This window comes from Heterodontus francisci, chromosome 12 (genome assembly GCF_036365525.1).
Source record: "Heterodontus francisci isolate sHetFra1 chromosome 12, sHetFra1.hap1, whole genome shotgun sequence".
NCBI classification, from domain to species: domain Eukaryota; kingdom Metazoa; phylum Chordata; class Chondrichthyes; order Heterodontiformes; family Heterodontidae; genus Heterodontus; species Heterodontus francisci.
In genome coordinates, this window is record NC_090382.1 from 43,111,658 (window position 1) to 43,124,426 (window position 12,769).

Genomic DNA, 12,769 nt, shown 5'->3' on the forward strand with positions numbered 1-12,769 from the left:
TGAAGGACCTATCCCAGCGCTGCGCTTTGCATTGTTATTCCGCAGATCCCACCTCTCCTCCCCTCTCACTAACACCATGTTAGTGTGTACACCCACCGTGTCCATCTCCCCTCCCCTCTCCTTCACACCCTCTCAGTGTGTGCACCCAACGTGTCCATCTCCCCTCCCCTCTCCCTCACACCCTCTTTGTGTACACCCACCATGTCCATCTTCCCTCCCCTTCACACCCTCTGTGTGTCCACCCACCATGTCCATCTCCCCTCCCACTAACACCCTGTCAGTGTGTCCACCCACCGTGTCCATCTCCCCTCCCCTCTCCCTCACACCCTCTTTGTGTACACCCACCATGTCCATCTTCCCTCCCCTTCACACCCTCTGTGTGTCCACCCACCATGTCCATCTCCCCTCCCACTAACACCCTGTCAGTGTGTACACCCACCGTGTCCATCTCCCCTCCCCTCTCCCTCACACCCTCTTTGTGTACACCCACCATGTCCATCTTCCCTCCCCTTCACACCCTCTGTGTGTACACCCACCATGTCCATCTCCCCTCCCACTAACACCCTGTCAGTGTGTACACCCACTGTGTCCATCTCCCCTCCCCTCTCCCTCACACCCTCTGTGTGTACACCCACCATGTCCATCTCCCCTCCCCTCTCCCTCACATCCTCTGTGTGTACACCCACCGTGTCCATCTCTCCTCCCCCTCACATACACCCTCTCAATGTGTGCACCCACTGTGTCCATCGCCCCTCCCCTCTCCCTCACACCATCTGTGTGTGCACCCTCCAACTCCTCTCCCCTCTCACTAACACCCTGTCAGTGTGTACACCCACCGTGTCCATCTCCCCTCTCTAACACCCTATCAGTGTGTACACCCACCGTGTCCATCTCCCCTCTCTCTAACACACTGTCAGTGAGTACACCCACCGTGTCCATCTCCCCTCTCTCTAACACACTGTCAGTGAGTACACCCACCGTGTTTATTTCCCCTCCCCTCTCACTAACTCCCTATCAGTGTGTACACCCACCGTGTCCATCTCCCCTCTCTCTAACACACTGTCAGTGAGTACACCCACCGTGTCCATCTCCCCTCTCACTAACACCCTGTCAGTGAGTACACCCACCGTGTTTATTTCCCCTCCCCTCTCACTAACACCCTGTCAGTGAGTACACCCACCGTGTCTATTTCCCCTTCCCTCTCACTAACACCCTGTCAGTGTGTACACCCGCCGTGTCTATTTCCCCTTCCCTCTCACTAACACCCTGTCAGTGTGTACACCCGCCGTGTCTATTTCCCCTCCCCCAGGTGCTGACTCGCTCTGATCTTTCACAAAACGTTCAGTACCTCCTCAGACCAGATCCTGACGTCACTCTGATCCAGCACCTTTGACATCTTTGTTTTTTGCATGAAGCAGTTTATATAAAAAGCAGAGCGGGCGGGAGGCACCAACACAGCGGAAGGGAGCGGAGCGGCGCGGCGATCCCTACTCCAGATAAGGGCGCTGCGAGAGAGCAGCCCGGCTCTCAGAGGTAACCTCCAGACAAAGTAGCCCTGGGTCACTTGGAGTTTCATTTCGCCCTTACCCGGACTCGGTTGCTGGAAGCTCCACCGATGACAGTGGGTTTTGCAGTAAAGAAGGTCGCTTCTCTTCTCTGCGGAACAACTTTCCCTCACTGTCCTGATTTGGGATGTCTTCTTGTGATGGGACTTCACCGCTTGGCTGTCACATCCGCTGATTTAGAGAATGATCCTTAACATGAAGTTCGTGCAGCCTGATGGAGGTTTCGGCGACAACCGATCATCTCCAGATCCTCTTTTCTACGATGTGAACCTGACGACCAATATCTCAAACGGGACCTTCCTGAATAACACCTCGGTGTCGCTGAGCCCGACTAAAGGAGCAGTCCTCGGGCTGGTCCTGGTTCTCTTTATTTTATTCGCGCTGGTCGGTAACATCTTAGTCATCCTCTCCGTAGCTTTCAACCGACACTTACAAACAACCACAAACTACTTTATCATAAACCTGGCGATCGCAGACTTGCTCCTAAGTACAACGGTGCTGCCCTTCTCAGCCACACTGGAGATCATAGGTCATTGGATTTTTGGGAGGATTTTTTGCGATATTTGGGCAGCTGTGGACGTGCTCTGTTGCACTGCCTCCATCATGAGCCTGTGTGCCATTTCAATAGACCGTTATATAGGGGTGCGCTACTCGCTGCGCTACCCCTCCATTGTAACGGAGAAAAAAGCAGTATTGGTTGTAGTAGGGGTATGGCTCTTGTCCATTGTCATCTCTATCGGCCCCCTCTTGGGCTGGAAACAGCCAGCACCGCCGGACGAAAGGGAGTGTCAAATTACAGAAGATCCTGGCTATGCTCTCTTCTCCTCGCTGGGGTCCTTTTACATCCCCCTAACTGTCATCCTGGTGATGTACTTCAGGGTCTACATTGTGGCCAAAAGGACTACCAAGAACCTGGAGGCTGGGGTGATGAAGGAGACATCGGACTCCAGGGAACTGACGTTGCGCATCCATTGTAGGAACATTCAGGACGAGTCTCTTGTCTCCAGGTCCAAAGGGCACCATATAAGAAGTTCATTGTCCGTGCGTCTTCTCAAGTTCTCCAGAGAAAAGAAGGCAGCGAAGACCCTTGGCATCGTCATGGGTATGTTCATCCTTTGCTGGCTACCATTCTTCATCGCTCTTCCCCTTGGTAAGTAGAAGTTAACGTAACTATTAACATAGGCAGGATTCACCATTTGGAGAAATAGGATTAATTATCGTTCTTCATTGAGTTGTGGAGAAAATCTAATGAGCAGCACGTGGACATATTAGCAACAAAGATCAGCTTGGGAACAAACGTGCCATCAAATTTCTTAGTATTTAATATTTGAACTAGCTCCTTAAAGGTCTTTCAAAGGGACCTTGGTGACGGATTTATATACATTACATAAATTGCTCTCGCTCCTTGAGACTTACGAATGAGAATTTATTGTGCAGTGCTAACTTTTGGCTTTTAGCGCAGTCCATGGACTTACCAGACAGGGTGCTGCCGCTTTAGAGGAGGTTTGCTGAATCGGTTACATTAAACAGATAAACTATAAGGCTGTGAATAAATCTAGTCCATTTCCTCTATTATTCTAATTTATGCCCTCAGTCTTCCTATTCGGACTTTTAAAAAAAAGTTCGAATTCTGCCACGTGCCCATGCCTGGTTAGCTATTCGGACCAAATTGTTTAAGTGCACAGAGATGGTCTATTACATAGGGCAAGACCGTGTACTCTGATTCTTCACAACATGGCTGGATCGGTTATTGTGAAAATCTAAAATTTCTCTGCGATACTTTGTTTTAGAAATCGGTTCAACTGGGATAAAGTGTTTTGTGCATTGCCATACCTTTCCCTTCAGTTAGCTCCAGTTTTAAATAAAGCATTTTTGCATTCTGGTGCGAATAAAATATTTCATTTAGTTTTACAGTTTTATCAAGATAAAAGCATATATTTCTATTTTTCAAAAAAGTGTTTACTGTAGAAACGTAGGGGGAGTTTAATCCGAAACTTGCACCCATACCGAAATTAATGAATGAACAGCATGCAAACATTTTTCAGCCGTACTTAGCCACACAAATGATGTAAGGGGATATGGCGCTAGTGTGAGAAAAAGGCATTGAAGTGGATGATCAGCCATGATCATATTGAATGGCGGGGCGGGCTGAATGGCCTACTCCGGCTCCTGTGTTCCTATATTATTGCGCCCTGTAGACGACAGATTCATGCTTTGTTATTTTGACCGATTTGTGCCAGGGCCCCTGCAACTCCATTCTCTGTATGCAGGGAACACGATCTCTATTGGAGGAGCACTTTCATTAAAATGTAGTAAGACTGAGCGAGTTGCAGCAACAATTTCTGGAGGGAGGCAAAGTTTAATGTAAACTGGCAAAATATTCTGAAAATAACTCTCATTGAAAGTGTTGATTTCAACAGAACCCATTTCACAATTGATTAGCAAAATGTTGATGAGCATTAAAAGTCCTTTCATGTCATACTCTCAGTCTAAATCTTTTTTTAAAAACTATTCTTAATAAAGTGAGAATATATTCTTTATATGGTGAATGCTAAAGCCACTGAGAAGAAACTTTTAATTTGGAATCAGACAGTGAGATGGAACTGAATTAATATTAGCGGTTAATATGGACTCGTGATGTATTTTATAAATGTTTTGCTACTATTTATTCCCATAACTATGGCTTAGTACATCCTTGAAACTGGCACCTTGATATTGTTTAACCAGAATATATTATAGAAAAAGAAATAAAAGAATAAAACAGGACAAAAGTGCTTCAAAGAAATGCATAACTGTTGATTTCCAAGTGGTTGCCAAGTTCCAAGCTGTTAATTTATCTCAATAATAAATATTAAATACATTCCCAACAAGACATTCAAGTTAAAATAAAAACAAAATATTGCAGATGCTGGAAATCTGAAATAAAAACAAGAAATGCTGAAATGTTCTGATGAAGGCGTCACTGACCCGAAACGTTAACTCTGCTTCTCTTTCCACAGATGCTGCCAGACCTGCAGAGTGATTCCAGCATTTCTTGTTTTTATTTCAGATTTCCAGCATCCGCAGTATTTTGTTTTTATTTAAGAAATGCTGGAAATGCTCAGCAGGTCTGGCAACATCTGAGAGAAGCAGAGATAACGTTTCAGGTCAGAGACCCTTCTTCAGAACTGACAAATATTAGAAATGTAAAAGGTTTTAAGCAAGTAAAGCAGGGGTGGGGCAAGAGATAACAAAGGTGAAGGTGTTGATAGGACAAGGTCACAGAGAATTACTGACCAGAAGGGCATGGAACAAAGGCAAACAATATGACAATGGTGTGCTGAAAGACAACGCGTTAGTAAAGAGAGTGTAAATGATTATAAGGCACAGAGCACTCCAAGCGCAAACCTAAAAAAACACATGAAGAAAACGAAAACAGTGGAAACAAGCTAAATAATGTGAGCATGAGAGCGGGGTGGGGTATTGAAATGGCCAGCAACCGGAAGCTTGGGGTCATGCTTACGGACTGAGCGGAGGTGTTCCGCAAAGCAGTCACCCAATCTGCGTTTGGTCTCCCCATTCAGACATTCATGTAGCCGCGTGACTGTATATTTAGCCAGATGCTGCCACATTTAGTTTTTGGCCTGTTGCAGGATTGATCCAGGTGCCTTTTGAGGGATAAACTCCATCTGCTGCAAGGGATGTTTTAGTTCCTTTCCCGCTCTTGTTCCTCTTCAATATTAATCATTCAAGTAAGTACGGCTGGAGCATCACAGCACTGTGAAACATGAGCTGAAACATTTCCCAAACTGCTAAAGTTAAGTTGCCTGATTCTAACCTAAGAAGCATACTAAGCTACTTACCCATTACTCCGTCATTTTTGACGCGATCTTGAACTTGGTGGCGCGCGTTTTGTTTACAATGGACACAGCCTTTTCCCATTCCCCCAAAAAATTGGAACTGGAAAGACTTGCAAGGTACATTCATAAAGAGTCTAAATACCAAGTAAGATCTACACATGCTGGAAGTCTGAGGCGTTAACATATTGGGAAGAGCGTTTGTCAAAACTGAAGGCTATTAGGATTGAACAGCATTGAGAAAGGAACAGAGCAAATGAAAAGTGGGGAGGAAAATATACAAACTAAAAAAGGGAATAGAATAACCTGTAAAGGGCTTAAGTGGTAAGTAGGAGACAGTGAAATAGCAGAACTGATATAAACTCAAGCACAATGAGAGAATTCAAAGATATTTACGTGATACGCGTAATGTATGAATAACTGAAGGAGGTGGAGAACAGGTCGGCAGCTAAATAGTATAACACTGAATCTCGTCACTTAGCGTCTCAGGATTGCAGTGCTCAACTGATGCGATGGGTTGCATTCCTGGTGTAGCTAATTAGCATGTGCTACAAGTGTTAGTTTCTTTAAACTGACTAATGTCTAATCCTTTTAAAATGTGCTGCAATGTTAGTTAGATTACAGTAATGTGTACCTTCAGATTGTAACTTCAATCTTTTGCATTGAATAATAATCTGCTTGAGCAATATTAGCAATGTATGTGAAGATTTTAGTGAATGTAAAAGTCCTATTTAACAAATTACAGTATTTGATAAGAGTGAGTTCATTCCTGTATCATTATATTAGCATTTGAAACCAATGGTCTAAGCCTTTATTATCTCTAGACTCAATTACTCCAAAGCTTTCTGGCTGGTGTCCCATTCTCTACTATCCATAAATTTATGCACATCCAGAAATCTGCTGCTTATATCCAATTCAGCACCAAGTCCCACTGATCCATCACTCCAGTTTTTGTTGATCTGCATTGGGTGCTGGCACCCAAAAACCTGAAACTCAAATTTCTCCTCTTATGTTAACATTCCTTCATGGCCTCACTCCTCCCTATATCTGTAACCTCCTACACTGCTACAAGCTCCCCAAACTCTCTATTCCTCTCACTTCACACTTTTGTGCACCCCCTTCCAGCTTTGACACACTTTCAGTCACCATGCTTCAGAATTCCCCTCCTAAAACTTTTGCTTGTCCACCTCCTTTAGAATCCTCCTTAAAAACACATCTGTGCGTTGTTTTTCTACATTAAAGTAGTGTAATGATGGTGCTTCTATTTTTGTTAGGTTTTTTGAGGACTCATGTACTTTAGAATTATGGACATTGTTTTATTTGGGAAAATTGAAAAGGATTCCCTGGATGTTTTTTTTTCACTGTGGTCATTGAAAGGACTATGAGAGGTCTTGTTTGAAAACATTTACTGGAAGTCACCTATCTTCAGATAAATACCCAGCAGGGGCTTTTTGACTTGGGGAGATATTTCCAGGGAAGTGGCAGGTCAAGGTTTATAGGGGTCAGGAGGCTTGACTCTTGAGATATTGGTTTGGGTTCCACTTTGGACAGTGTGTTGGGTGTGAACTATTTTGAAGGCAGTTGGAGAAAATCAGCCAAGAGAGCAGTCACCACCAGCACCCTCTTCCATCTCTTCGAGAACTTCCTGAGAATCAAGTGTAAGAAATTGTCGCATTTCTCCTGCAAAGCCTGCCAAACTGATCTTCAATGTTGCCTAAAAAGAACTGTTCTAGAAAGATTCCAGTGACCGCCATCTACGTGTATTTGGGATGCCAAATCAAAAAGGGACAACTGACAATGTTCCATATTTTTTTTCAAGAATTAGCAAGTATTTGGTCAAAGTATTCTTTTTTGTCTTTTTTTGTAACAGAGCTCTAAAGAGAAAATCTCTATTTTTGGTTAACCAGTGTGTGTATGTGTGTGTGTGGGGGAGGGGGGGGGGAGGGGGGCTAAGGTGAAAAGGGAATGTTCATATTTCAATCTGTGTGTTAATGTTTTGCTTCATTACTAGTTATATAATAGTTTTATAATAAACTGATAATTTTGTTTTTATTACAGAAACCTGGTTGGTGTATTTTATTGTGGGATAAAGAGTAGAGTCTATGATTGCCTGTATTGGTAACTGTCTAAACATTTAAATATATGTTGTCAACTGTGGAGAAGTGGAGCTAGAAAAGACAGTGCACTCCTATCACCTCGGTCATAACATATAATTGGGGGCTTTGTGTGGGATAATCCAATGCCTATGATGTGCAATTGTAAGTAGGGTACTAATAATTGAAAAGCAGAAAAGAAAAAAATAACCAGGTTTCTTGTGCAATAGAGTAAAGTTTGTTAGTTGCTTCGACGTTTCTGGGGAAGGAGGATGTATCACTGAGTGACTTAACTAAGGTTACACTAAAGGATTTGGCAGACCTGTTGGCATTAAAGTTAAAACCAAGAGCTAAGAAAGCAGACATAATTGAAGTAATAGCATAGCATTTGCAATTGGAAGAAGAAGAAGGCAAGCCAGATGGTGGTGCAGTTGAATTAGCTAAAATTCAGTTGCAGAGAAAGCAGCTTGAACTTGAGGAAAGGGCAAAAGAGAGACCATTTCAAAGGGAGCAAGCAAAGTGGCAGGAGAGAGAAAGAGCAAGAGAAAGAGAGGAAAAAGACAGAAGGGGAATACCAGATTAGAAGGCTGGCACTAGAGGGAAAAAAAAGGACGCCCTTGATCCCGATGAAAATTCAGGAGGGGAAAGACCTGTCTCCAGCCCAGGACCCAGTGGAGAGATGTTAAATTTGTACACGCCCTCCCAAAATTTGAGTAAAGGGATGTAGAGGCATTTTTCATTTATTTTGAAAAGATAGCCAGACAGATGAAGTGGCCAAAGGAGAACTGGACACTGCTTATGCAAAGCTGGTTGATGGGCAAAGCTCATGAAGTTTATGCCATGCTTTTTAAGGAGGCTTCTTCAGATTATGAAATGGCAAAAAAAAGGCTATTTTCACTGCTTATGAGTTGGTTCCTGAAGCGTACAGGCAGAAATTTCCAAACCTCCAGAGACAGCCTGGGCAGACTAATATAATTTGAGAGGGTAAAGCAAATTAATTTTGATCATTGGATGTGGGCACTAAAGGTAGAGGCCATGTATGAGAACCTTAGGGAAAGAATTCTCTTGGAAGAATTAAAAAATTCACTTCCTCCATTAGTAAGAACCCATGTAGAGAATCAGAAAGTTTTAACAGCCGGACAGGTAGCTGAGATCACTGATGATTATGAGCTTGTTTATAAGCCCAAACCCTTTGTCTGTCACCTCCACAAACCTGAGAAGGATAGAAGGTGGGTGAAAGGAAGGCAAGTAGCCGGGGATGAGAAGGGACAGCTGTTAACGCCCCAGGATCTTCTCCTCAGACCAGAAAGGAAGATGCTGAGGGTGGAAGTGAGGTCCACAGACCTAAGTATTACCATTGCCATAAGGTGGGACACCTTCGTGCAGAATGCTGGAAGTTGCGGGGTAAACCCATGGGACTTACTGGGATACACAAAACCAATGTAGAAAAAGGAGCCCTGACCGAGAGTACAACAGATCAGGCTGTACATCTGGCTGCATTTGTAAGGCCAAGTACAAAAACTGCTGTGAGTGCAGGGGACATGAATAAAACATCTGAGAGTTATAGGGAATTCTTGTCAAAAAGATAAGTAACTCCTTCTCCCTCAAGTGAGGCAGGTAAACCTATAGTTATACTTAGGGATACAGGAACCACCCAAACTCTTTTGCTGGGGAAAAGCATAACTTTTCCACCACAGAGCACACTGAATGCCAATGGTATTGGTGGGGAGTATATACATGTACCTTTGTATCGGGTGTACCTAGAGTGTGACCTAATGTCTGGAATGGTAACTGTAGGAGTTGTCCACAGTTTGCCTGTAGATGGAGTTGACCTACTCCTGGGGAATGATTTGGCTGGAACGAAGGCAGTAGCTTCTCCAGTAGTCACAGAAAAACCAAGTGAGGTCAAAGAGACAGAACAGTTGCAGGAAAAAGTTCCAAAAATTTTCCTTCCTTTGTAGTGACCTGAGCAATGGCTAAACAAGTTCCACTGTCAGAAGTAAAATTGGCACCTCAGTCAGATAGTCGAATATCTGAATCTTTCTTTGGGGATTTGGATAATCTGAAGGAAATGTTCAGCAAGTCCTCATTAATCAAGACTCAGCAAGTTGATCCAGAGTTAAATAAAGTGGCACAATCAGCTCTAACTGAAGCTGAGGCAAAGGGAGTTCCAGAAGGTTACTATATTAAAAATGCGATTCTGTTGAGGAAGTAGAGACCTCCTCACTGACATGCGGACAAAGAATGGAGGGTTGTTCACCAGATAGTGGTACTGCCCAAGTATTGCCGGGAAATATTAAGGATAGCACATGAAATTCCTATAGCAGGACATGTGGGGATCTGGAAGACCCAATCATGTATAAGTCGGTATTTGTACTGGCCAGGTCTTTCCAAGGACGTGGTGCAGTTTTGTAAAATGTGACATATGTGCCAGATTGTGGGAAAACTGCAACCTGTCATAAAACCAGCACCTCTAATTCCCATACCAGTTTTTGGGGAACCATTTAGTAGTAGACTGTGTAGGACCTTTACCATAAAAAAAGCGGGACATCGATATATACTCGCTACCATGCATATAGCTACTCAGTTCCCAGAGGCCATTCCCTTGAGAACAAATTCTGCTGAGGTAGTGGTAGAGAAGTTAACCCAGTTCTTCACTTCATATGTATTATTGACTGAGATTCAGTTGCATCAAGGTTCCAATTTTATGTCTAAAATTTTTCAGCATATTATGGCTTGGGTATAGCACAGTTAAAGTCTTCAGCATACCACCCACAGACACAAGGGGCTTTAGAAAGGTAATCAAACCCTCAAAATTATGATCAAGGCAGATTGTCATGAATATCCCCATGATTGGGATAAAGGGCTAGAATTTCATTTATTTGCCTCTAGAAATTCCCCTAATGAGTCTATCCATTTTAGTCATTTTGAATTAATTTATGGACATGAGATAAGAGGTCTTCTAAAACTAATTAAAGAAAGGTTTTTAGAACAGAGGGACGAATCTTCTGTGTTAGATTATGTATCCGTGTTCCGGGAACGGCTCATGAGAGACTGCAAAGTGGCTCAGGAACACCTTAAAGTTTCCCAAACAACCAAGAAGAAATGGGCAGACAAGCATGCCAAGACCCAAACGTTTCAGCCAGGGGATGAGGTGTTTGTATTACTGCCTTTACAGGGTGAACTGCTGAAAGCACGGTTCAGTGGTCCATATAAAGTGGTCAAAAGAATTGGCAAAGTAAATTATTTTATTGACATCCCAGATCACGGGAAAAAGAATTGGCTGTGTTATATCAATATGTTGAAACAATATCATCCCCAGGAAAAGGATAAGCAAGCACAGGCGTGTCAGGTAGTAGGGACAGTGAAGGATGAAAGGGATAATGCATATAAGGCAGAAGGAGACCTAGACAATTCTCAAATTAAACCCCCTACAATCCGGTTAGCTAATACAGAATTGTCAGGGAGATTGGACACTATGCTTTCCTATTTAGATGCAGAACAATGAGAAGACCTAACAAGGTTACTCATGGCGTTTAAAAGAGTCTATAGGGACAAACCAGGATGTACAACCTTAGCCACACATAATGTGGATGTAGGGGAATCCTTTCCTATAAAACAGCATCCTTATTGCTTACGTCGAGAGAAACAGGCCCGGGTAAAAGCAGAAATCCAATAAATGCTGGAAAAACACCTAATTGAACCCAGTCAAAGCAGCTGGAGTTCCCCAGTGGTGTTAACTCCTAAAGCTGATGGTTCAGCTAGATTCTGTATAGACTGCAGAAAGGTTAATGCAGTAACAAAGGCAGACTCCTGCCCAATTCCTCACTTGGAAGACTGTATTGACAGAGTGGGCAGTGCCACATTTCTTACAAAAATAGATTTGTTAAATGGATGCTGGCAAGTTCCTTTAACACCCCAAGCTGAAGAAATATCGGCCTTTGTCACACCAGACAGTCTTTTCCAATGCTGAGTGAAGCCATTCAGGCAAAAAAATGCGCCAGCCACTTTTCAGAGACAAATGAACCAAGTAGTAGCCAGGGTTCCTAACTATGTAGTTTACTTTGACGATGTGCTGGTATACAGTGACACTTGGAAGAACACTTGGAACAACTAGAAGCTCTGTTTAGAAAATTACAATTGTCTGATTTTGTGATAAACCTTGTCAAAAGTGAATTTGCAAAAGCCAGAGTAACCTAGCTCAGGCATGTAGTAGGACAAGGACAAGTGTTGCTAAGAACAGTGAAAGTACAAGCATTGGTGGAGTTCCCTACCCCTTGGACTAAGCGAGAAATCATGAGGTTCTTGGGGATGTGTGGTTTTCCACCGCAAGTTTGTACCAAATTTTAGTACTATATTTGGTCCACTGACAAATTTGCTACAAAAAAACAAGGTAGTGTGGTTAGGGGAGTGCCATGCATTTTTTGAGAGGCTGAAAGCCATTTTGATTAATGAACCAGTGTTGCTGCTCCACATTTTACTGAGCCCTTCAAGGTAGCAATAGATGCTAGTGACCTGGGAGTCAGTGCAGTCCTGTTACAAGATGATGAATCAGGCATAGAAAAGCCAGTGGGATACATAGGAACATGGGAGCAGAAGTAGGCCATTCAGCCCCTTGAGTCTGCTCTGCCATTCAATGCAATCATGGCTGATCATTCACTTCAATGCCTTTTTCCCACACTATCCTCATATCCCTTTATGTCATTGGTATTTAGAAATCTGTCAATCTCTATTTTAAACATACTCTGAGCTTCCACAGCCATCTGGGGTAGAGAATTCCAAAGATTTACAACCCTCTAAGTAAAAAGCTAAATCAACACCAAAAAATATATTCAACAGTGGAAAAATAAACCCTAGGCTTATTACTAGCTCTTAAGCATTTTGAGGTCAATGTTCACCATGTCTACAGAGAGAAACTGGTATATCCTGATCATAACCCCGAGCCTTTGTGTAAAAGTTCAAAAATCAGAATGCCAGACAATTCCGATGGAGTTTACTATTGCAACCTTTATCACTTAAAGATTATCCACATTGTGGGAAAAAAATAATGTAATTGTGGATGTTTTGTCCAGGATTTGACTTTGCTTTGAGTTATCTGAGTGCAAAGATGGTACAAAGTAGATCTGTATTAGCTACAGGTAAAGAGTGAATGAGTATGAGTGTGAAAATGTGTTTTAAAATATTTTTCATCTTCTGTTTTTTTTCCCATTCTGTAATGAAACGCACTTGAAAATGATGTTTCATTCTTCCAAGGATGGAGGTGTTATGACAGTGC

At 42.9% G+C, this 12,769-nt stretch overlaps 1 protein-coding gene across 2 annotated transcripts in view; it reads left to right on the forward strand.

The window, feature by feature from the left end:
- Positions 1–1,393: 1,393 nt before the first annotated feature.
- The window catches only part of LOC137375834 (alpha-1B adrenergic receptor-like), a 46,520-nt gene continuing 35,144 nt past the window's right edge, over positions 1,394–12,769 (forward strand). The window contains exon 1 of one of the 2 annotated variants that reach the window (XM_068043360.1): positions 1,394–2,715. In XM_068043360.1, the coding sequence (XP_067899461.1) occupies positions 1,749–2,715 (967 nt within the window). In that variant the 5' untranslated portion in view covers positions 1,394–1,748. The remainder of the gene's footprint in view (positions 2,716–12,769) is intronic. The other variant, XM_068043359.1, reaches the window with a different exon arrangement.